This window comes from Parasteatoda tepidariorum, chromosome 9 (assembly GCF_043381705.1).
Source record: "Parasteatoda tepidariorum isolate YZ-2023 chromosome 9, CAS_Ptep_4.0, whole genome shotgun sequence".
In the NCBI taxonomy this organism is placed as follows: domain Eukaryota; kingdom Metazoa; phylum Arthropoda; class Arachnida; order Araneae; family Theridiidae; genus Parasteatoda; species Parasteatoda tepidariorum.
In genome coordinates, this window is record NC_092212.1 from 994,117 (window position 1) to 1,021,546 (window position 27,430).

At 30.8% G+C, this 27,430-nt stretch overlaps 1 protein-coding gene across 1 annotated transcript; it reads right to left on the reverse strand.

Moving 5' to 3' along the window:
• On the reverse strand, nt 1-26,984 carry LOC107444665 (nuclear receptor subfamily 2 group E member 1). The gene is made up of 9 exons (XM_016058877.4): nt 26,715-26,984; nt 18,818-18,899; nt 13,681-13,699; nt 12,573-12,714; nt 7,187-7,476; nt 5,228-5,389; nt 4,094-4,190; nt 2,831-2,983; nt 1-579 (listed from the first exon to the last, which is right to left on the reverse strand). The coding sequence occupies exons 1-9, from the start codon at nt 26,788-26,790 to the stop codon at nt 290-292; spliced, it is 1,311 nt and encodes a 436-aa protein (XP_015914363.2). The 5' UTR covers nt 26,791-26,984; the 3' UTR covers nt 1-289.
• Between the last annotated feature and the right edge of the window lie 446 nt (nt 26,985-27,430).

Genomic DNA, 27,430 nt, shown 5'->3' on the forward strand with positions numbered 1-27,430 from the left:
CTTGTTTTCAGGAAGATTAAAGACAGATATTTATTTTAACTGTTATGCCACTCATATAGATTGCTTTTGGTTTTTCTCTTCATAAGAGAAAAAGTAAAAAGAGATGAATAATTGTGAATGAAGAACTGTAAAAGCTTATTTTACTCTTCCCGAAATGCAGCTATAAATGAAATGTTTTTTTCTTCTTCCCTTTCCTTAGAGTCCCGTTCAGAAACTCATTTCGAAATTATAATTTGTGCTCAAAATAAAATGACTAGGATGGAAGAAAGTGTTCTGAGAATGAGAGAGATCAGCTACTGGGCTGTCGCAGTGATAGTTCATTCGACATGCAGATGTCTTTAAACATTTTCTCCAGCCTCACCAGTCCGACTGTTTTGCTGAAGAAGAGTTTGTGGATTTGATCGCTGGTGATGGTGCGGAGGCAGGCCGGTATTTGGTGCATCCGAACCACCCTCAGTTGCTGGTTGGGATAGTAGAGCTCTAAATGTCGCATCAGGATCACCTGCACGTGATCGTGAACCGCTGCTACAGTGCTTCCTTCTTTGAGGTCTTTAATGGAAGGGGGAGCTCCTGGAAAATCTAGAATTAAAAGAAAAAGAAATATCGTCAAGTTTTGTAACGATAACCTGCACTGTTAAAAATTGCGAACCACGTTGCACCCATCATTGATCTGCCATTTTGTGGACAGGATCATTTAATCGACATAGTCATTTCGTTGACAGGTCAATTCGTCGACAGGGTCGTTTCGTCAACAAGTGATTCTGTCGACAGGGTCATTTTGTCGACAAGATCGTTATATTATCTGCATTTCATCGTAATTTAATATATTTTTACGTGACTAAATTTTTTAAACTTTGTCTAAATTGGTATTCATTTGCTGGCTACATAAAATGGAGCTCAATTTTACCACATTTTGGTATTGTCACAATCTCTGAATGTTAATAGAAGGTTGCACCAAAATAGGAGTTTTTAAGAAACATTTTTTTTTCATTTACAAATTTTAAATTATTATTTTTTTTTCTTTTATTAAAGCAGAGGAAGGTTGCCCCATTATTAGGTATTTCTAAAGTGCCCAAATACAGGCCAAGGTTGCTATTTACCGAAGGTTATTTTATGACATACCTCTAACCACTTTATACGGCCAACAAAATTAAAAAAAAGGCAACATAAATGAACATTAATTACTGAAATTAAAACATTCACGAATCTAGAAACTTGAAGCAACATGCATGAATCGTCTCGATGCAACGAGACCGAGTTCTTAAGAAAACATGGCTAAAACTCCTAAACAAATATCATTCAATTTACAGTCACCGTAAAAGTTTTAAGTCTTCAACCAAATTTTGGTGTAGTCAGTTGCACCATGGAAGTATTTCTCGATCATATTTCACAATTTATGGTGTAATTAAAGTAAAATAATCTTTCAATTAAATAAACTTTGGGACAATGAGAAAGTTTGCACCAAATATTAGTTAAAGATTTTCCGTCCCACCTTCCAATGTGTTATTCCAAATAAAAACGAAGAGGATATACCGGATTATACGGATAGAATCAGCTGTTTTGAAAGATTGTGGTTTTTTCTCATTATACCCAATTATCCTCATGCAAAGTTTCTGTTAATTGTTTTAACGGAGTTATTAACATCTTTCCGTTTTATCGGACACATAAACTGATTTAAGTAACTTACACTGAATTGTGATTTTCGCCAATGCTTTTATTTTATTTTCATATACGTAAGCATTCATTTCGAGCTTTAATTTGTAGGTTTTGCTAACCTCGTTTTTGATAAGAATTCCAAAAATAAATATTTGACAGAGATTATACTTTCCATTTATTTGTTACTTTTTTTTAATGTCTGCAAGGTGTTTTAAGTAAAAAAGTAAATATATCAGAGGTGGTCAATTAATATTTAGGTGAGGGAAAATAAAATCACCACCAAGCTTGTGAAAAGTTTAGTACCGAAAAGATCAAAACATGCTTTATTACAGAAGGAGATAAAGAATATTATTATAAAGATATACGGTAGAGAATATTCACAGAGTTTCGTCTGGCAATAAACTGATTTTAATACTTAGGGATGCGATTGATTTCAATAACATGTTTTGATTCTTTCTCGCTGGCATAATTATTTTGAGATTCTTAATGTGAAATTTTTTTTATCTCATTGTTTACAAAGATTCTAAAGATAGGCAATTCAGGGTGATCATTTCAACACGACCTGTATCTATTAAGAGCGATCCATTGGGAACACCATCTCTAATGTATAAAAAAAAATAAAAAACGATTGTTGAGGTTGTTTTTCGAAGTTCTCTTTCAACACATGAAGCAGTGCTTTTTAGTGAATAATATGCTTTTTTTTATAACCGTTATGAGTTTGCAATACTTATTCATACACGTTAGGTTTAAATTTTCCAGCGCCCTCTATGCTCATTATGAAAATGGCGCAAGGTATCACTTTGAAGAAAAGCCCTTGTTGCGTGAAATTTAAGACCGTTTTGAAAATTTTCATTGGCGATTTTTTAAAAAAAAGTGACTTTTAAAATATTTAAGTTTTATGTCCGTCCTAAAGCTAAAATAATTCTTTACGGTTAGAGAGCATATTTAAAAGTATAGCTTTGCCTCAAATGTAAAGCACTGAAACTTTAGCTAATATATTTTTCTCGACAGAAAAAAGATTCCAAAAAGACAATATTTGACAAAATATTACGCCAAAGTAGCGATTTTTAGTTGAAATGCACTTATATTTTTAATTAGCAATTTTTTTTCCTTTTAAAAACACCAGACCATTCTTTAGGGAGGTATAATAGCGAGTAAGGCAAAAAGTAGTTACCTTTCTTGAAAAGCGTGATGAGCCTCAGGTAATGATACTCATAAGCATCCAGATTGAGCTCTTTAATCTGAGACATGATTCTCTGAAAGGCGATCATCGAAGCCTTGATTGCACTCTCTCGATCAGGAGTCATCTCACAATCCTCACTCAGACCTAGACACAAATGAAGGAGACATTTGTTTAGGCGATCCAATGAAAAAAAATAGAGTTTCCTAAACATTTTACTTATTCATAGGATTTGAATGCTGGAAGACAGTCCTCAAAAGGTGATACACATACAGACCTGACAACCATTTAGCTCAATTTAATTCGCGGTAAAAGAGTCCATTTATAATTCTTTTTAGTTACAAGTATGATCAAAATTGATTTGGAAAAAAAATTATAAATGCTCTAAAATTAATTTTTCTAACCAAAAAGGGCAAATTTTGGACATTCTTGATACTAATTAAACCGGCGCAACCTCCCCAAGAAATATTTTTTTTAAAAACAGATTCTGATTGTTTCAAAATAAAAATAAATATAAGATGAAATAGAATTTCAATTGGAGAATTACTTAATAGTACACTGTAAAAAATTTCGAGCTATGCGGCACCAAATATTGGTATTCATTTGCTGGCTACATAAAGTTGTGCTCAGTTTTGTTTGTGCTCAGTGGTGCTTTCACTAGTTCCAAACAACGAGAGAAGGTTGCACCAAAAATCGGAATTTTGAAAGAGCCTAAAAGCGGCGAAAGGTTGCACCAAAAATAAGTGTTTTGAAGGGAACTAAAAAGCGAGGAAGGTTGCACCATTATTAAATATTTTTAAAGCGGCGAAAAGCAGATAAAGTTAGCATCATTAATAAATATTTATTGAAAAAAGAGGATATNGTACGAAAGTTTGGTGCAATCGATTGCGCCATAAACGCATTTCTTGATCATATTTTCCAATTTATGGTGCAACCTAGATAAAATAATTTTTGATTTATCCTATTTATGGTGCAATTAGCAAACTTTGCACCAAGTATTGGATAAACATTAACCGAGATTTTTTACAGTGTATCGTTAACAATATACAACTAGATAAGTTATATTTTATTGTTTTTTTGTTTTGTTTTAGTGGTCCGGGAAATGTGTATATTTTGATAATGTTTCCGTATGTGTAGCTTTAAAAATGAAACACCCTCTTTATGCATATCAGCAAATAAGTTCTTCGCTGGAAAGAAGATGTTTTGGCGAGTGATAAAAATGTGTGATTATGGAATTTTCTTTTTCCTGCTCCTTACCTGTTGCACAGCGTAAGAATTCTTCATCGACTGGCAGATTGCATTGGGCTGCTGAAAGAACAAACAATTCACTCGATGCTTCTTCCAGAAGAATTTCCTAAACATAAATTAATAATATGTATAAATCAGAAGGAAAAAAAAACTACTCACACTTTAAGTAGACTACATGTTTCATACGTTAGAAATGCTTTTACTATTCTTTTAATAAGTTTTCGCGTCTGTGAGAGTGATTGAAATTTCGAATTGAATTGAAATTTCGAATGCTTTCCGACTAGCTATAGTACTCACATTTCGACTACCGCTCCATGTGCTTTATCTTCTACCTGTAGAGCTTGGTGACACTACAAGTTTTCGTTCCACATGTTACAAGCATAATTCATCGTTCATGTATCGCCCATCCAAATGTTGATCACTTTCCGACTAGTTACAGAATTCTAAACTTAACGTGTGCTTCTTGTTATACAAAATTTTTATCGTTTTCTTTACACTTCATAATGCATTGTCATTTTTTAGGGTTTAATAGAGCGCTCATCAAAAGTTCTACCGCTTTCCGATTCGCTGGAATATTACATTTAGATTGGAACTCAGCTGACAATGCCAGTTTCGTAAATGGGAAAGCAAAATCTATCGCCTTTTTAAAGCCAATCAGAATTTTAACCTTATTTTAGACGTAAACAAACTAAATGGAACTTAGGCGCGTTAGTTTCTCTATAAACGTCTCACCACCGAAAATTACTCTAACTTTTTTTAAAAAAAAGAATGATGTATACTTAGCGTTTTCGGTCCTATAATAATAAAATTATTATTATTTAGAACGTAGTTCTAATTTTGAGTGTTTAATTAATTTTATTTCCTTCTTTTCTTAAAGTTAAAAAAACTTGCAGATATGCTAAATACATGCAACATGCCGCGAAAAATATTATTATTATATTATCGACATGAAAAACTAAATTTTAAAATTTTTTATTATTTTCTGTAATTCTTTTTAATTTGTACTTTATGAAACTAAAAATATAAAATTATGAATTCAAAAAAAAGAAAGAATAACAAATCACATAATTGTTTTTTTTAATATTCAGTCTTCCTTTAATGAAAAAGCAAAACTTTTTTCTCTGTTATAAAGGCCACACCTACCTGATCTCTTATTGGTAGAGTCATGAACTCGGGTACGCCTCTTACTAAGCTCCGATTCCAGATCAGAACTTGGGCGGCTAATTCAGCTGCATCAGCTTCCGCTTTAGGTGAAACGTTATTTCTCCCCGCAAAAGCAGTGGCGTAAGTAGCGTAGGAGTGATACTAAAAATTAAAAAAAAGAACTTTTTAAATAAGAATTTATTAATATGACGATTTAAATACTGTTTTATCTATTAAAATATGTAATAAGAAAATGATCGTTTAGTGTTTTCCAATTATCGTTTGAGGAACAATCATTTCTAATATAGGGTCGGACCATTTATGCAATAAATCCTCTGTAAACGATGCTTCACTCTATCCAAAATCTTTGAAAAAGAATTTTTTGTTAACATTTTGTTGTAGTACTGTTTAAAGTATTCATTGTAATAGTACATAATTCGCTTCATAAAATATTAATTAATTAAATATTTAGAGTTATTATTGTAAAAGAACTTACCTTACCGTTCATTTCTTTCATTTCTTCTATTACGAAATTATTTTTTTTTATCGGAACGGTAAAAAACATTCAAAATATTCTCAAGCGAAGTGGATAACGAATTTTTTAGACATTCATTTTGAAAAATGTTTCTCATTTTCAGAATTTTTTAAGGTGTTTATCTTTTTCTGTTTTCGTCCTTTTTCAAGAGAGTTGCGATCAGAAGTTTCTGTGTAGCCATTTCGCTCTCTTCTTTTTGGTATTACATTTATGTGACTTTATAATGACTTCATTTTCAATTAAAAGTTATCTTTTGAACTAATGACATCGACTAAAAATTTCTTTACATTTTTCTGTACATATTCAATAGTTGTTCAATACAAGTGCATGAAATAACATTAGTAAAATAACTGTTCAGACACTTAAAATGTTCACAACAAACGTGTGCTCACTATATACCGTGTTCATGACAGACTGAAATTAATTATTTTTAACTAAACATTAATGAAATTAAAGAAGAAAAATTTTTAAAAATTCCGATTTTTTTCCTTATTTAGTACGTAGAATAGTATAAAGCATTCAGTTTTTTTTTTCTTTCAACGTAATCAAGCCATGTATGGGGAAAAATTCAGTAGATTTCTCTTATGAATGCATGCTAATGCGTAAAATCTAACTTATTATTATTATTATATTTTTTTTCTTTCTTTTTTTTTAAGCTTAGGGAATTTTAAGGATTTTAACTGTCCATGAAACGCAAAAACGACAAGGCTCTATAATTACAGCAAAATATAATTAAACTCAATATTATCTATGCATCGATGAGTTCCTTAATGATTTTTTTTTAATGAGGGCATTGAATAAAAAAGAAACTTTATGAACATTTAAAGAAAGAAAATCTTCAGGTTGAATATCATAACTACGGTTTTCTTTGGGATTTAATATTCATTTTTTATTGAAATACTAACGCCAGCAATAAAATTAATAAAGAAATACTTTTAATAAGGCTTTTTTTTTCTTTTTCTTTCTTTATGCTTATTTTCCATACCACATGTTTCTTTAACTTCAACCGTGTTTACACAATGTCTCGCATTCAAATGTTATTTTTATTTTTTAAAAAAAAACTATTCATTAAGAGGAGGGTCATACCGCGAGAGAAAAGGACGAATTCTGTTTCACAGCAACTGGTATATTAATATTTATAGAAAAGAGAGGTCAATTGAATCTAGAAATGCTGAAAATATGTTTTCAAAATATCAAAATGCAAACAAAGGACGACAGGATTACTTCTTCGTTGCCTAATAATCCTCTCTTAATTTATTTGCATTTTGATATTTTGAAGGAAAAAAAAATTTCAGCATTTGAAACTTTATGGTCTGCATAAACTTTCTATACTTTAAATTACTTATGGAGTAGTCGTGAACTCAAACAAATGGGTCGGTTGTCCGACGACGATTATAAATAAAAATAATAATAGCCATTCTTACTTGGGGCAGTGGTTGAAGAATGGGTGCTGTTGTAGAGCCCATTCTCATGAGCCTCATGTGGGTCAATGGAAGATTCGGGGAGGACAGTGGACTGGCAATGAAGGAGGGATCTCGAAGGGGACGATTGGCAAAAAATCCACTCCCATCAGTAGGCAATGAAAATCCTCCAGGTGATGCCTGATGATGAAACAAGGAGGGAGAGATCGATCCCTGATTCCAGGAATCTCGAATTATCATCGCAGCATGTCGCTGTCTTGTGGAGTTGCGAGGACCTCTCTCGTGTTGGACAGCTGAAAATAAAAGAAGATTTGTGACGTGAACAGAGAATCGCATCAAAAACTGTAAATTCTTCAAACATTTCAAAATAAACACAGTCACACATCGAAAAAATTTATTGGAAACACAGTCTCTCTTCAAACATTTCAAAATAAACACATCAAACACAGTCACACATCAAAAATTGTGTGGATGACTATTTGACTCTACTGGTTTCAGTTTATAATTAAAAGAGCTGTATGAAACTGGCTCCACAAAATTGAATCATTAAATAATTATAATTTACAAAATTTTAACTCATTTGAACTATTGGAGGAAATAAAAAACGTAAGTAACTTCACACTCTATATTATATGATAGTAAGTAACAAATTTTCATCAGATAAAAACGTTTTCTAAAAAACTTACGTAAGCGTGGGAAAAGGTTCTGCTTAGTTTTGGGGATAAAGGAAAAGAGATTGTTTAATATATGCTTAGATAATATTTGAATTGAACGGTCCTTGCACTATTAAAAATTTCAGAGGGTGCATTATTACATTCAAATTTACTTCAACTTGAATAGCATATAATAGAAACCTTAATAGGATGTTAAGTTGAAGTCTATTATCGTGCTTTTGAACCTGATTGCACAAAACTATGGTTCAATTCAAACGTGTAAAGCCATATTGAGGCTACAGCGAATTTGCGCCGTATAATGACACTGTAATAAATTAATAAATAAAAAATACCAAAACAGTTTCAGAATATCTGGGGCAGCTACAGTGCATGTAGGTTTTAAAAACGTTTCTGAATATTTCGGAAACCTCTTTCCGTAATATTCAGAAATATTTCGCAGTACTTCATGAAATATTTTGAAGATTCAGATTATTCAGAAATATCTTGCAGTTAATTTTTATTTTATTTATTTATTTATTTTTTTAATATTTTGAAGCGTTTTTTATGAGTGTTACTTAATATTTGAGAAACCTCTGAACCGGGGAAAAGCTACCGATAATGTCAACCGTCAAGAGGTATCTCAAAAAAATAGCGTGTCTTCCATACTAGTGAATTGGAATTTAATGTAGCTACGCTACATTTTGAAACTGAATCGGCGTAAACGCGATTCAGTTTCCAACTTTTACAAGTAAAACAAATATTTCTCAATGGATCGGAAACATGATATTAAATGAAATTTTCTGAGATTTTCAGAAACATTCTTGTCGAGTCAAAATTAGTTTCTGAAATTCTTCACAGTTTAGATAATCTAATTCAATGTTCAACTGATTTTTCTGAATGTCTACTTTGTATGTGTGAATAATAATAGGGGCAATTCAATCTCAACAAAACGAAACAACGGAACAGGAAAAGCAAAATATCACTTCATCGAACAACATTAAGAAAGTAAGAGTAAAAACAATGTCGAGGTTGCTTGCTGCTTTTTCAAACTGCTGATGCCTTTTAAATGTTTGGTAAACCAATGTGATCCTTGCATCAAAGCGGCAGGAAGAAAAGAGAGAAAAAAAAAATTCCTGTTTTAGTGGAGAAAAAAAATCTCCTTAATGAGAACATCAGATAACGGGTTTCGGATTATCCAGTCGAAATCATTTGAAATGGTGCGTGCCTTCCGCGACAAAACGCAACCGAATCACGTTCTACTTCACTCTTCCATTCGAACGAATTTTGCAGAATAAAATCACGCTATCCATAACCACGGGTTGTTCCTGACGATGCTTCAATTAGTGCAGATGCCCGGAATCCCACGCGCTTGTTTTTGTTCCCCAACTGAGCCATTTTGTAAAAGAATTGTCCATGATTCTGTTAGGGTGCCTTTGTGGCGCAACTCTCATGACATGGATCCCTGGGCCCCCTACCAGAGCTTCTTTTTTAACCCTGGATGCACCTGGAGGGGCAAAGTGCTTGGCGGAGAGGCCCCAAAACTGTTGTCCCATCCCCTCTTATATGCTTCAGATCCTATGAGCTCTCCCAAACGATAGTTCGGTTTAAATAACTTCGAAGAGGATTCTTTTTGCCATTATTTGTGTTCCCTAACGCGAATAGACTTTTAAGGGCACTTCGTTTGAAAATGAGACCTCCCTCCCTCCCTCCACAGAGCATTAAAAGTAGTCCCCCTGTAAAAAGATGGAAGCTTTTTTATTCGATTCGACTTCGGCTTTTGATTTCGTCTCATTCAGTGGGGAAGGCTTTCAGTATGAGTCAAGGCACTTCACCATAAGAAGAAGTCTCAGGCAAGAAATGAAAAGGGCGCCGGCGTCAAAAGTCTGAAGACCCTTTTTTGAATGTCGAACATTATTCCGCCAGAATGGTTACAAAGATGTCGGACTTAATATACTTTAATCATTCACATTCCATCGCCTTCAACAGATTATAAGAAAGATCGAAAAAAGAAATCACATATGTTATTCAAGGCTGTGAAATCGAATAAAGTCTAGTCGGAGTCAAGAGTTGGATCCACTCCGGTCTGGTTAAAAATTAGATAATAGAAATTAAAAAGTTTTTGATCTTATGAAAATTACGCAGATTAATGTTTATAATTCATGTCCTGTATTTGATTGATCGTAAAGACACAATTCCCAGTAGAACACCGAAGTCAAGCATCACTGACGACTGCAGTTAGTAAGCGCGTGGGTGACCACTTTGATCAGTCTACGTAGGGACCGAGAGTGCGCGGTATTGGTATTCAGGGATGTTTACCAGACCATCGTCCATAGCCCATTGTGCAGCTCTAGTGCGAAGTAAATAAAATACCTACCTACATTCATATCTGAACAAAAATATTACTGAAATGAGTTGCAATTTTTTAAATTGCAACTATCACAAATTTAATTTAACCCGTTTGAACGTATTCGAGCCGTATGTTCGATAGAACTATTTATAAAATAGATAAATTTTTAAATCTCACTTCATTTAAAAAATCAATTGAAAAGATATGCAACATTCGTAATCTTTTCTTAACTTCAGAATATTTCTGAAAGATTTTTTTTTTTTTTTTTTTTTTTTTTTTTTTTTTGAAATAAGAGGTTTATAAATGTGCGTAGTAGATATTGGTATCTTATCTTCAAAAACAACTTACAAAAACAATATTCTTACATTGTTTTTGTGCAAAATCAATATCTTGTACAAATACATTTTGTTAAATTTATTTCTTTAGCTGTCATGTTATAATATATAAAATATACTCAACTCTATTCATGCATACGCACTCTCAAAAATATTTCAAACTTTTTGCTAATCAGGAAAAACAACTCTTTGTCCAAATTGATAAATAAGTGTTTCCTGTGCATCTGTTGTCATTTATTGTTATGTCAAAAAGTACATTAGTATTTTCCCCCAATTAAATTTTATTTTTTTTGTTGAACACTTCTTATTACCCATTCTTATTGTTTATAAAAGTTGCTTTAAATTTTCATTTCACCAAAAATCACGATTCAGCTTTATTTGCAGCACTTGCGTACTCAAACATTCTCATAAATAAAACTCTCACTTTTGACGATTTAGCAATCCTTGAGTTGCATTTCATTAAGTTTGAGAATCATTTCATAACGAAATCACGTGTTTTTTGTGACAATACGCGAACTCTCAAATCTAGGGCGAATATGTTTCCTCAACTCGAAACCTAATCGCAGTGCATTGTGGGAGAAAGTTAACTATAGACTAGACAATCGAAAATAAATTGACGAGTTGAGCTGTCCAAATGTAGGGTGGTCAAAGAATGGACCTCGTCCCAGGAAGATCCCGTGTTCGATTCCCGATTCGAAAATTTGTGTAGTTTATCTGTTTTTGTCCGGGTGACATTGACCCAACCATATGGTGCCCAAGTTAATGATTAGAAAAGTTAGATACATTTAGCTGCTAATAATTTTCTGCTGTGCTAATAATTTCCTCTTTTTATAGCTGATATCCTGCAATTAAAATACTACAATTTGACAAAAATGTGTTTCCATTAGTAGATGAACCTTTATTTATTTTACACAGACAGAATATATACTTTTCTCTTCATTTTTCCGTAAATGGCTTATATAAAACTATTTCTTTTTCTCTTCATGTTAAAGAAGCATGAGAAGGAAAATAAAGTTCTTTTTTTAAGCAAAGGTTGGATTCAGAATATCAATAATAATATTATAGAAGAACATTTTAATTTTGAGAAAAATCTTGGGGGTCCTTTCACACCCCACACCCCCTATACCCACTGTGTTCTGTATTTGAACGCTGCACACACGATACGATTTACGTTTTAAACGAGGTGTTATCCAAACAATAGAAACATGAAGAACGTAACAGAATAAGTTGTTGAATATTTTAATAATCTGAAAAAAACCGTCAACATGGATAGGAAAAATCCAGTGCATTTTTTTTTTTATCATAATAAAAATTTCATGATAATTGTCACGAAATGTACTAAATATTTTACGCATAGGGAAGTTTCAGGATTTTTATAGTCATCAAAATAGAAAAACTGCAATATTTTCCAATTATGATTAACATTAAATGAATTTTAAATGTAATGTATTGTGTTTACTCATAATTTAGAGTAATAGGCATTTAATTCATCAAAGATAAAAGATTATTTAATTAATTTAAAAAAGGAGATCTGAATTAGAAAAAAGGTAGCATTTTAGAACAAAAAAAGCTTTAAACTAATTTTAATATGAATTCGTAGAATATGAAATATGAATTCATTATGAATTCGTAGCACTTATTTAAATATTCAAGCAAGCAAGAATCTACGCAAAAATTCTATTTCAATATGGATTTTTTTAAGGGAACTTACTCAATTTTAGGGAATTTTCTAAAATTTACAAAAGCCAGGAAAATTTTTATGCAGCCAGTTGACCGGGAAAAAATGGCAAAATCCAGCCTGAAAAAAGCTCTACTTAGAGTTGAGATCTATGTCTGTCTGTCATATCCATTCACAGACTGTACAGTGAATGATTGAAAAACCAATTAATTTAAATGTTAGTTCCTCATGGGTCTTCAAATGGAATAAGTTTTCTAATTTATTCGATAGGGTGCTCTGTAAACAATGCTTCTTTAGGAATCGATTTGGGAAAGGTAGGATGTAGGCAACTACGTCTATTGGAAATGTAAAAAATACAAATAAAAATAGTAGTTACCTTCTTTGTTCATGCCAGCTTCTTGGCACTTTTTGAGTCTGCAGTGCCTGCACTGATTTCTGTGAACTTTGTCGATCGGGCAATTTCCAGTCGCACCGTTCTTTCCTTTACAGACATAGTTTCGAGCTCTACGAATCGATCTCTGTAAACAAGTATTGACCTTAAAATGACATGTCATTTATTGCATCAAAATAATTGTCTATAAATAATTTAAGCTACTTAACAATTTCTAATCGAATTGCTCGTATTCTGAAGTTAAATTTATAAATTGTATTTCTAAAATTATCGAATTTTTAATAATTTTTTTATGGTTAATTTCTCAAAAAAAAATAATTTCTTAAACACTTTTAAAAACATTTTATTAATGAACAATTTATCTTTTTTTCTTCAAAATTATATTTTTTTTCTTCTCCATGTTTTCTTTATATTTTAAACTTGTTTTATCGGTTCTCTTCAGCTAATGCGCAGTAAATAAAACTTAGTGTTTCTTAATTTTCTTTTCAAATTCTTTATTCTGAAAGATAGCTCATAAAAAGTAATTTTTGAGTCTAAAAAGTTTGTACATTGGGGGGTGGGGATCGAAAATTAATATTGAAGAGAAAAAGAGAATTGAAATGAAACAAATGAAATACTAGTGAAAAAGGCGAGACTGTAAACATCAAAACGCATTTAAAACAAAAATGATTCACTTAATCATATAATTTAACTGGATTTAATGCTTTAAATCCCTCTCTTATCTCGCATTAGATACCGTTTTTTCTCCATTCTCTTAAATATAAACCTCTAATACTTTATCATTTAACTTCATTTCGAGCAAGTATTCTATGAATATTAAGACTATTACGGAGTACCTTATTATGAAAATTATGTATAAAAGTAATATTCTACATAATATCACGAAAAAGTTCATTTGAATCTAAAATTACGTAACTGTAATTTTTTAAAACTGCAATCATCATGACTGACTAGGTTGATATTTCTGGCTAAAAACAAAATATTAACTTACTTAAAACTAAAATACACTACAACTTCTTTGATACCTAATAACATTTTTCGTGTCATTCAGTTATAAAGAATCATTAGAAAATAGAATATGAAATTAACTTACTTTAAAAAAGCCAGCACACCTGTAAGTAAAGAGGAAAAATAAGTTGTTGTTTTTTTTTTAAAATGTTTACATTAAAACATTCATAGATTAAACTGCAGTTAAGATTTGATTAATTTTTGTCTTTTGAATTTGAAATAAAATAACAAAAAGTTCATTCGATACAAATTTCTCAAAACTTAAACATAGAAAAGCTATACCCAATCCAAACATATGATAAAATTAGATACGATTAAATATGATTTGGTTATCAGTTTACCAGAAATTTTTTCGCTAAAACTGATGGAATAAATAATACATAATATTCAACATAAGTAAAAATAAGAATGTAAAAAATTTATTTTGTAAGTGGATTTTGGTTTTTGTATATATCACACAACATAACATTTAATACTTTTTTGAAGTAAAATTGCTGCAAAACTGAATGAAACCAAATTTATTGTTTTAAAACATGCATTATAAATATATACGTGCGTGCATTTTCTATATTAGTATGAGTACATCCGCCTTAAGTTAATAACTTCACTCAAAAATTTTGTTTTAAAATTTTGCTTCAAAAATTTTTCAAATACTCATTTGAAAGAATTGTAAAATTCACTTGCATCTGAATTGTACTGCTGTATTAAACTGCATTTTCTTAAAATTCATTACTTTATCAAAAAAATTATTTAAAAAATGAAACAATTTGTTTAACTCTTAAATTAGTACTTTTTCTGAAAATTTGATAGCTAATTATCAGTTCAGAATCAGTTATTTCAGCACTTAAATTATAGCTTTTTTGTTGAAATATAATGCATAATGATGTGCTATTAAAATAATGTGTAAGAAAAGTTTTTCTTTTTGGTCTAAATTGGGTGCAACATTTGAATATTTTGTACTGATTATTGATACTGATGACTTTATGATTTTGCTTGAAGTTATTTTTATGACTCCAAATACTTGAAAGTAATTTGGGACAAAATGTTCGACCAAAATTTTTCAAATGTAGCATCGAATCTTGGATGAGTGAGCATCATTTTTCAAAGATTTTTTTTTTGATCAATGAATAAATATTCAACAAAATATTTTTTAGAAATATCAGCATGACAAGATAAATAGCTTTTAAAACAATACTTCATTTATGATTAAATAAAAATTCAAAAAATACCTAAGAAAAAGTTAAAAGCCATATGTAAAAATGCGCTATTGAAAACTGATGCAACCCCTATGAGTTGAGATTCTTCCCAAAAAATAAGTAAAAATAATGATAAAACTTGTTTTTGACAACACTTAGTGTTGCTTTCTGATTGGTTACTATATTCCACCTCTTTTATCCAACCCTCTTTATAAATGTTGCATACAATTGCAGAAAAAAGTATTTTTCTTCTATCATAGTAGGCTCTAAGAACAAAAGAAGCAAAAGTCCCTCCCTCACCAAAATAACATTTCTCACGACCCCTGACTGCGATCCCCTAAAAACGAGTCACGTGGCCACTGGGTGCAGGAGCCAACCACCGTGTGGCGCTTCCTGCTTCGCGGCAGACGTCAGTAAAACGCGTCTGCTGTATACTCAACAGGGATTGGGGAGAAAGAAGGGTGAGTATTTTAATAATACACTGATATTAAACCCACCCCACCCTCGAAATGTCAAACCCCTCTCTCCGTGATGGACTTAAATGTCATCATAACCCTCAACTTCATTTCGAGATTTATTGTTCAAACAACTTAAACTGAAACAAATATGTATTTCCTGCAATAAATATCGTTGATCAAAATATAAATATCGCATCATTGTCTAAAAATTCTAATACTAACCAGAAATCTAATAATAATAACAGTTTATTTTATAGACATCGTTAGCCATTTTAGAGTGTGTGAACAGTAATTGTATCGATTAAAGGCTAATTTGAACATGACTCTGCTTCAATTTCAATTTAACACTTTATTATAGTGGCAGAAAATGTATTCCCGATTAAGATTTAAGGTACTTATTTTGGTTTGGACAACAATTTCTGGCAAAGGAATCTGATGAGACTAATATTCTTGCCAAAATAACCACACACACACACAAAAAAAAAAAACCAAAAAAACAAGCAAANAACTCGCTTTGTAACATTACTTCAATATATGATAATTATATTATTAATGTAATATTATAGGAATGTTAACTACCTTTAACTAATAACAAACGTATTTTCAGATTTGACGATTTTTCGGATTTTGAAGTTAAATATAAAAGTGTTAATCACAAATATTTTTTAATCGATATCTCAATTATAATTGATTATAATTACATAAAAATAAATGAAAATTCAAAAAATACCTAAAATAAATTAAAAGTCATATAAAGTTTAAAAATAGACCACTGAAAACGCTGATAAAAGTGTAAGAGTTGAGATTTTTACTAAAATAAACAACGATAAAATAAAACGCATTTTTGACAACGCTTTCTCATTGGTTACTATTTTCTTTTTAATTATTAATATATCAAAATAAAATGTATAGGTATTGCTGCTAATGATATGAGTCTAAATTTCTATATCAAAATTATTTTAAAAAATCACTTCAGGGGTGGGGGAATCTTGTGTAAGCTCACAAAATAAAGCCATAGTATGCACGCTTTGAAAATGAAAGTAGGATTCTTTTTAATTAAAAAGGTTCTGAAGACTTAATTTCATTTGAAAATAATGTCCTCCAATAGTTTTAATTGGGAAATCCGAAACTCATTTTATGTTCTTTTCAAAGCTTTAAAACCCTAAGTCTTGCCAATATATTGAAATACTTTTAAAGTCAAGGATAAAAATTTCGAGATTCAAAAATACGAAAGCTGTTTACGGTTACATAATTCGTAAGCCATATAATTTTATAATTTTTATCTCTATCCAAAACAATTACTTATTATAAAACTTTCTGTTATAAAATTATAATTTATCTAAAACCGTCTATCGATAGTATCGGGGCTTTATAAAAACTATAACCATCTTATCTGATATTCACTAAAATTCTTACATTCCTAAACAAAAATTCTGACCACTTATCTCCACAAAAATCTAATTTTATCGGTTTTGATCTGATCTTCAAACATTCTTACCATTTTATCTGATTCTAAAAGAAATATTCCGAATACAAATTATCTCAAACTTCATCTGTAATTTTTAATCTTAAAAACATTTTATCTCAATCTTCCGAATCATGAATATGTTCTTCCTTTCCATTTCACGCTATNATTGCATTATTTATCTTTATGCAAAAACATTATTTATCAGTATTAAAAGCATATTTATATTTAAAGGATTAGGTATTAACTTTTGTTGCTCAATGAATTATGGAGCTTCAAAAATTATGAACCTTTTTCTATTATATTATATTATTTTCTTTTGATAAGTTAAAGTAAATTGTATAAAAAATATCAAATATTTATTGATACATGTAATTATTATGTGTACAATGGTTACACCTATGGAATTTTTACCTTCTACCAAAGTTCAAGGTTATGGACAGTTTTACCCAGTTGAAGGCAGTTTTACCCAGTTTAGGACAGTTTTACCCAGTTTAAGACAGTTTTACCCAGTTTAAGACAGTAAAACCCACGTGTCCTGTCCAAAACCAGTTTAGGACGTCCAAAACCCCAACCCTGATTGAAATACTTTTAAAGTCAAGGATTAAAATTTCGAGATTCAAAAATACGAAAGCTGTATAGGGTTCCATAATTCGTAAGCCATATAATTTTATAATTTTTATCTCTATCCAAAACAATTACTAATTATAAAACTTTCTGTTACAAAATTATAATTTATCTAAAACCGTCTATCGATAGTATCGAGGCTTTATAAAAACTATAAAAAATCTTATACGATATTCACTAAAATTCTTACATTCTTAAGCAAAAATTCTGACCACTTAAACTTATCTCCACAAAAATCTAATTTTATCGGTTTTGATCTGATCTTCAAACATTCTGACCATTTTATGTGATTCTAAAAGAAATATTCCGAATACAAATTATCTTAAACTACATCTGTAATTTTTAATCTTAAAAACATTTTATCTCAATCTTCCGAATCATGAATATGTTCTTCCTTTCAATTTCACACTATCCCTTGACTTCAGCCGCTCATTAAGTTTGGAAAAAATACATGTTATTCTAAATAAGCAATTCTGAAAAGTATATGGAAGGGAGGGAGGGAGGGAGGGAGAGGGACCCATAATGCATAAAGAGGTCCCGGATCCGGACAATAAGGGAGGGAGGTGTCAGGATCAGGCCTCTCGAATTGTCAGGAGAAAAATGTCACCTACTGGATTTTGATTCTCGCCACTTGAAGTGCGGAAAACATCCCCCCGGGGGGGGAATAGGGACCGCCTTCTGTTCCGTGCAAGCAGGGGATCCTTTCGTCTGCCTGGAGGCAAAAACCCTTTTCATTAAATGGGATGGATTTCTGGCAGTTATGCAAGGATGTCTTCGCTGAAAATCAGAATAAACTACTTCCAATGATGTCGAATGAACAACCTATTTCAGTGATTATTAATCTAGCGATTCATTCTAATCATAGAGCATGTTATCTTCCAATGATTCGAATCATAGAACAGAACAACGTATCTTCAAATGATTTCAGAAATGAAAGAACGTGTCTTCCAATGATTCCAAACGAGGAACAAAATAACTTAGAATGAATTCAAGCACTGATTTCTTTCAATGATTTCAATCATTGAACATCCTGTATTTCAATAATTCCAATTACTGAAAAACGTTACTTTCCATAATTCTTTTCGTGGAACAATCTTGTTAGTTTTCCAAGCTTGAAAAAAGCGTTTTTTTTCCCACTGGCCTGAAATAAAGTAGCTTCTATTGATTTCAAACACGGATTAAAATTTTTTTTTTTTTTCATGAATATCATTCTTGCAGCGTGGGATATATTTGAAAAATTCCAATAAATGTACAAGGTTTTTCTCTCAATGATTTCATTCGTAGAACAACCTAAGTTTTCCAAACATTTATTCCAATGATTCTATTCATAAAATAACATATTCTTACATTGATTCTCTTCCATAATTCCCGTTCTAGTGAACAACATAACTTTCAATAACACCTCGTAACTCCCGATCTTCCAAATAATTAATTGAATAAATGAAAAAAATAAAGTCGGAAAGAAAGAAAACTTACCCATCGCAAGAATAAATTCCGTAGTGTTTTCCGGAAGAAAAATCTCTGCACACTTTACACTTTACATCAGTTAGAATGCGATCTGAAAATATATATTACACATTTCACAAAGGATGTAACTTCAAAATCATTGCATACATTCATACATACTCGAGAATGTGATCCGGGGTAAGTTGGATATCGGTGCAGTTCTTGCAGGGAATATAAGTGCTTATTTTGACGGGAAGAAGCTAGCATTATAATTAATTATATTATATTAATATAGCATTATATTAATTAATAAAGCATTATAAAGTTCATGTTTTAAAGATTAAACACATAGTGAAGTTTTCAAAGAACTGCACCGAGTGTTAAATGAAAGCTCCAATATTACAAAAATGGCATTTATTTAAATATCTGAGATGCTTTTCAGTAATTTTAACTCAAACAAGACACCAACAATCCCATCCCTCGGTACAATACAACTGCATGAAATTTTTCAGTCGACGATATTAATTCAAATTTTTTAATTTTCTTATCTCGTAATTGGTAGTTACGGGATAAGTTCCACAAATGTCGCTTGCCTTTTTAATCTATCTTGTTGTAACGTTTTTTTTTTTTTTACTATAACGTAACTAAGCTAGATTTTTTTTAATTTACAGAACTATTTCAAACATAGAGAAGTAAGAGGAGCAACCCACTACTAGTTGATCATCTTTCAAATATAGGAACCTATGAAGGGTTCATTCAGAGGGGTGAGGGGACATCATTATCTTATCGACAACTTTTGTCGTCTGCTGAAATCGTTTCTATCACCTCGCATCTCTATTAATAATGTTTTGACTGTAGAGACTTTTTGGCCTGACTGATGGCAGATTATATTCTCAACTCTTTCCTCCCCATCCTAATGCAGTGGTCAACTATATAGAATGATTTGGCCCCCCTCTTCATAAGCCACCCTTTTTAGGCATCTGCCCTACCGGCCAAGCCCCTCCTATATCCACCATTCCAAAGTGACACAAACATCTGTCCATCTATTTGCCAACGTACAAGTAGAAATTTGTTTACGCACAATTCCTCGGCATCGTCTTTTTTTTTCCTTCTTCTTTCAAATAAACAGTTCGTAAACAGCTCCGTAGCTTTATTTATTTACTTATGACCGTTTTGTTTATTTGCATAATAAACGAACATGAAAGAGAAATAAATACGCACTGCGGTCCATTATAAAAAGGAACTCCTCTGTTAGCATGGAGACGTAACTAAATATGTTTGTGCAATTACATGTGTGGAAAGTTTGGTGATTTCCCTGAATGCTGTTGTTATTGAAGTTCAAAGAATAATTATTTATCCTTATGTTCAAAGAATAATTACTTCAATTTATGTTGTTGTTCCTATCATAAAAAATGGTGATCTCAATGACTGTTGTCAATCTTGTCAGAGAATTGTCATTTTAAAGAACATTGCCTTTTTGAATAATTAAAGAATAATGCTTTCAATTTGCGCTGTTGTTCTAATTGTGGAAAGAATAATGATTTTAATGACTGCTGCTGTTCCTGAAGTGGAAGGAAAGTTTATTTCAATGAATGCTGTTGTTCTTGAAGTGAGTGGAAAGAACTGTGATTTCAATTAATGCTGTTACGTACTACCAGAGTATCATGGATTAACATTTATTTTAAATGTCAGTAATGGAGAGCGACGTGATCTTTACTCATTAATGATCGTGACGTCAGTCTCCTGAGCATCTGCTCATCTCTTCGACTGAGTGACCACACCAGGAAAAAAGGGGGAGAGGGGGGGGGGTTCCCCGCAGGTTGGTGGGATGATACAAAATGCAGTGATTTCATGATGAACAGTGTCTCGTCAATGAAGCGTCGACACTTTCCCCCACCCCCCTCACTGAATCACGAACTAATATCATCAGGGTCAGAAAGCATTGATCAATATGAGTCGAAAGTGATATTTTTCTCAATGAAGGGGTAAAATATAGCTCCTCAATTTCAGAAAATTGTGATCAAGGTTTAACCACACTGTAGGTATTTCGAAATGTATGACCATGCGAATTTGCAGCAACCTCGATGAGGTTTTTAAATTGAATTATATTTTGTTCAAATTGAACATAGTATCGGGTTTAAAAAGTATAATTAGTAGATTCAACTTATAGCATTCTATCAAGATTGTGGCAAATTTAAAAGACAATATGGACTAAAAAAAGGCAATTTAAAAGACAATATTTAAAAACGCTTCATAGTTAAGCCATACACAGTCGAATAGGGTTCGAATATAACAATAGAATTGGGTTTAAAGAGCACAATAAGTTGATTCAACTTATAGCATTCTAACGGCGGCAAATTTGTACGACAGCAGGATTCAAAAAGGCTCCACAATTTCTAACAATAAATTTGTAACGCACTTTATTTAGTACTCCAGGTAAAGCTGAACTGAAATAATACACAGTTATGAATTAAAGTTGTGTGCTGTACTGTAAAATATCGATACATAAATAATTAATTTTTTTAAACAAAAATATAGATAAAAAAAAAACTTTCTTTAGTTATGAAAGAAAATAAGAATTGAGAGAAAAACACCTAAATAGCAAAAAAAAAAAAAATAATAATAATAACTGAAGGGAAAAATAAATAAGTCATCCGTCTAAACAATACCCCTTAAATAATATGGTAATTTAGGGGGGAAGAAAAGTAATTTAAGGAGAAAAAACAATGTAAATGAGGGTAATTCTAAAAAAATACGAATGATAATCATTGGACTATTATTATAAAGAAGTCTACAATTCATTTTTGTTTTAACGATCGAGCAACAGCTTTTAAGAAGGACCATAAAGTATAATAAAAATATTCAAAACATGTTGTGTTTTTTTTTCGACTTTACGTGAACGCCAAAACTGTTTACGATCATTTTTAAATGCATATTTATCTATATATAAGATTTAAAAATGAAATTATTTTCATAAATTTTTCAACATAAAAACTCGTCTTATTTTCAGTTAACATGACTGAAGATCATTTTTATTCATACCATCCGAATGAAAGTAGGCATCAGTAGACAACAAATGGGATGGAAATGATTCACAAGTAGATGAAAAGGAATTGATGAATATATGAATCTAATGAAGGCGTACAAATGATTCGGTTTTTTGCAACAAAAACATGCATAAACATTACTGACATTAATTTTTATATATATATATAAAAAATTTAAAAAATCGCGGAGCATAGCTATTTTTTTAATTCATTGTCATTTTTGTCAGATTTTGTTAATTATATTCTTTTGCGTTGTATGTTCTTTGTTCATCAATTACAAATAATTTTTAATGGATCGATTTCACTTGTCCAATTTAAATAAAGATGAGAATTTCACAATTGCGGAAATTAACAAAATTATTTCGAAAATTTAAGCTATTTATCAAAACAATTCATTATTTTATGTCCAAAAGTAATTAAAAACGAATTATCAGCCTGTGTGTTAAAATTGTAAGTAAAGAAACATTTAAATGTCTGCAAAAAAGAAAAAGAATAATAATAAATCGAATTGCCAATTTCGACTAAGCTTTAGATGGAGCTGTGGTGGCTCAGGGGAGAGAGAGTTCGCCTCCCAATGAGGTGAACCGGGTTCAAATCCCAGCAATGGCTGGTCTATTACGAATTCCCCACCCGGCTCTCACAGATCACGTTGCTGATGTAAAATTTCCCACATGGTTGACGGATCATGGGTTAGAGTCCCCTTGCCATCAGGCTAACCGTGGAAGGTTTTTCTGGTTTTTCTTCTTCATGTAAAGCAAATTTTGGATTAGTTCCACATAAAAAAAAATTCTCCACGAAGGCAAATTTCTAACAATCCAATGATTCAAGAGTATCCTTGTCCTCTGGTTCAGATTCAAATTTACAAGACTACGGAGTAATACATTAGCCGTCGTAAAATCAGAAAATTGAGTCGGTTGTTCAACGACGACAATACAAAATAAAATAAAACTTTAGATTTGCTTTTTAATACTGCATTTAAACTTTTGTTCTTCGATCTTTTGAAATAAAATTACATTATTTTTTTTTACACTTGCTGGCAGACGTTTTTTTTTGTTTTTGTTTCTTTTAAATCACATATTGTTTCTTCTAAATTAAATGTACCTTTTCAAAAAAGCGTTGATTTTACGAAAATCTAACGCAGACGCACGTTACGAGAAAAAGTTTTAAACATTTTATTTCTAAACACAAATAACCATACACCGTAAAAAAAAAATTCCGAAAATGTTTCTGACTATATGGGGCAGCTACGGTGAACATAATTTTCAAAAACGTTTCTGAATATTTCGGAAACCTCTTTGTGTAATATTCAGGAACATTTCACAATACCTTGAATATTGAATAAATATTTTGAATCCTTTCTTGCAATTTCAGTTTTTTTTCCTTCCTATTTAATACTTTGAAGCGTTTTCTAATATTTCGTAATCTCCTTGTTTGGCTCGGCTACCAACCGTCATCTATCAAAAGGTAAATTAAGATAGAACTGAGTCTTTTATATTAATGAATTGAAAATAAATAGTTGTAGCAGTAGTTACGTTACACTTTGAAACTGAATCGGCTTCCATGTGATGCCGATTTTTGAAAATAAAAGAAATGTTTCTTAATGGATCGGATAATAAAGAAATTTCTCTGAGATTTTCGGAAACATTTCTGCCGAGTCTGAAATTTTTTTAGAGTGCATTATTGATCTACAAAAAAAAAAAAAAAAAAAAAAAANAAAAAAAAAAAAAAAAAAAAAAAAAAAAAAAAAAAAAAAAAAAAACTTTTGATAGTTATGCCTTTTGTTGGCAATTTTGTTTTGTTGGCATAAATTCAAATTTTGTAAAAATTTGTTGTATTTATGCTCGAATTTGTCTTTATTATAAAAAAATATATATTTTATAAATTTGTAAAGTTCACTGAATAGTCACTGAAGACTCTTGGTGACCAAAAATAACATTAAAATTTTAATTAAGGTTATGTCCAAAGTAAAAATTATGTCAAACCCAGTCGGATTCCTTTATGGCCTATTATAAATTGTTGAAATTAAGACTTTATTCGAAAACACATCATTGAGAAGTACTATTTCACAATATTTTCTGACATATAAAAATATAAATGCAGGAAGGAGAAAATATAATTATAAATTATATTTCTCTTTTTTCATATGAAATTAAACTAATTCGATGTTTTTGATATAAAGCGCCTCAATTACTATGTATCATTAAATCATTTTAACTCTTGCATGTTCGTGTTTATTGATTATTATACAAAGGTCATCATTCAATCATCATCCATTTGAGATACACAAAGTACGGTATTTCAGATTATTTACTTCATTTTTTCAGATAAAATTATACCAATACAATTCTGCATTTAGTTTTATACATTGGATTGTTTTTAGATCTTCAGCAAACATCCTTTTCTTTCCTGTTTTCTTTTCTCTCCGTTTTTTGTTTCAAATAATGGTTAAAAGAATATTTCAACAGTATCGGAATCGGGTTTTATCTGTTTAAGCTGAATTGAAATAAAATTTGAAAAAGAAAATCTGAGAACTGACAAAATGCTTTGTTTTAACTGACTTACTGAAGGACACAAACGGCATAACATTATTGACTATCGTTTTTATCCGTTAAAAGTTCTAAAACTTTTGAACTCCTTATCTAACAAAGCGAACTTTTTATTTTTTAGTTTTTTCTGAAGAGTATAATGCTGCCTGCCGAATGATACTAGACTATCAAAAATGCGTAAAGTAAAATAAATTATAATAATCAAGAAAATTAAAAATTTAATCTGAAATCCAAATCCAAAGGGTACAAAATTCTATCCTATTTTAAGAAAAAGTTATAAGTTTAATATTAAGTGTAAGACATATTTTCACTATCATTTCAAATTAAAAACGCAGTTATAAAATACATATAATTTTAACTCAAAATAGTGTAATTATATTCTGACATGACCCTATTTTGCTCACAAGTGATTAACTGATCTACCCTTAACGCCTCCAAGAAGTAAAAAGGAATAAAAAATAAAAAAACAATTCCCTTATTTAGTTATTTTTCTGTCATTTCGATTGTAATAAATAAAAAAAAAGAAGTCCAAATTTTGCTCCATTTAATTTAATTTAAAATGGCTTTGATCCTATTATCACGAAACATACAGTCACGAAAAATCAAAAAAGCATTGTTTTTAAGTGGTATCCAACATCAAAGAATGTCTTCTTTAAACAACACTTCTTTCTACCCTCAGAATGGAAGATCGTTTACAAAAATGAGATGCGTCGTTGTGGCTCACCTCGGAAGTTATTTTTATCCCATTTTAATTCAAACACCTTCATTTCGCTGATTGCAAAATAGAAAAGGAGGCCACCACTTAATTGCTTTATGATACATAAAAATATCGATTGTTATGCCCTTCAATGAATAGCCTAAATTCGAAACCACTTTTTATATTTGTAGGAATATGTTTGAAACCACATCAAAACACTCAAATTAAAAGAGGTATACTGTACAAATTCCGAGCCACGTCGCACCAAAAATTGGTATTCATTTGCTGGCTACATGAAATGGAGCTCAATTTTACCATATTTTGGTACTTTCACTTGCTCCAAATATCGGTAGAAGGTTGCACCAAAAGTAGGAGTTTTGAAGAAACACTTATTTTCATTCATTATTTCACCTTTTATGAAAGCAGAGAAAGGCTGCACCGTTATTAAGTATTTTTAATACACTCAAATGCAGGCCAAGGTTGCTATTTACCGTAAAACTATTCAACCGGAAGTTGGTTATTTTATGACATACCTCTAATCATTTTATACAGCAACATAAAAGAAATGAACTTTAATGAAGAAACCATTTACCCACTTGATACTAGAAGCAACATGTTATGAGTCGTCCCTATACACCGAGACCGAGTCGCAAAGAAAACGCGGCGTTGTAAGCAAATATCGTTCAGTTTACCGTCGAAGTTTTGTGCCTTTTATCAAATTTTGGTGCAGTTAGTTGCACCATGTAAATATTTCTCGATCATATTTCGCAAAGTAATAAAATTATTTTTCATTCAACTAAACTTTGGGATAATGAGAAACTTTGCATCAAATACTGGTTACCGAGTTTCTTTTACAGCGTAAACAATATTATTTTAACATGAGTGTAAAAGTGTCCTCCAAATGTAAGTTGAAAATCTAAATCTTAAATTGAAGTGAAATATGAATCTAAGCATGTGATGATTAAAAGGAGGCAATACTTTTTTTTTTCTCATTTACATTAAAATTTATTATTTTATTGTACTAAAAGCAAAAGTTTTGATGAATTAATTACAAATAAACTATCAATAAATGAAAATTTTGGAATCGTATAGATTTTAAATTAAATCTACAAAAATGAATCATAAATTTAACTATTAAAAATGTATTTATTAGAAACAGTTTCTTTTATAATATGTGACAATGTTGGTATTAATATTTAATTATAAATGATCTATTAATAATTTATGCAACAGGAATAAGAGTCAATCATTTTACTCTATGTGACAACTTTATTAATAATTATAAATTAAATATTAATAACTCATATTTTAGAAATTACTTATTCTACTAAATGGAACAATTGTGGTATCAACAATTGATTATACATTATCAATCATTCATTTTTAATTATACTTTACAATATGGGGAAATTTTGGAATTACTAATTAATAACAAAACAATTGATAAAAGCTGAATGTAGAAATAGTTTTTAGTACGATTTGTAATAATTCCGGTACAAATAATTAAATATAAATGAACGATAAACATATTAAATTTGAGAAATGAACGCCTATAAAAATGTGTATTAACATTTTTGAGTATGTGCAAACTATTATAAGTTAAATAATATTAATAATAAAATAAATAAGCAACTTACTTGAGGGTGGACGTTTAATCATAATTTCCTCAGTGGTGGCCGCTTCTTCAAACTCTAAACCAAATACTGATTTCATGTGAAAAACTAAATTTTTTTAAAACACGATCCAAAAATAATAAGCAACTACAAATGGGTTTTATTATAATAAAGATATTCTATTTCTAGAATAAATTGTTCTTAAATCGAGAACATTATCCTGTTATGAAGCACAAAATGAATCGAAATGAAAATGCTGTTGCTTCGGTGGGATGTTTTACAATAACTGACTTACTGTTGGGATTCAGTCAAGTTTGTTTACGTAACGTTGAAGGCGGGAAAGTTAAGGCGGAGTTAAGTCAAGAGTTACATGACGTCACTTCACTTCCCATTGGCTTTGGTACTTTGTACACTTTACCTCATCTTCCAAACATGGCGCTGGGTAGGCGTGGCTTACACCAAAAGTTGGAGTGTGAAGAATCTCTTTTGTAAGCCAACAAGGTATCACAACTTATAATGGTTTGTTAAAAGAAGAAGGGAAATCACTGAGGACAGTTTTCTAATCAAACGGGAAAATCACACAATCTTTTGTTTAAAGCTGGTCTTGAGAAATAAAATGTTAAAGCTTAATGAGAAAATGTGATATTTTAATGAGTGTGAGAAAATTTGATCTGAAAAGTATAGAAATATCGTATCTTTCTGTTATGGAAAACATCTTGTTCATAAACTTGGCAGATGAA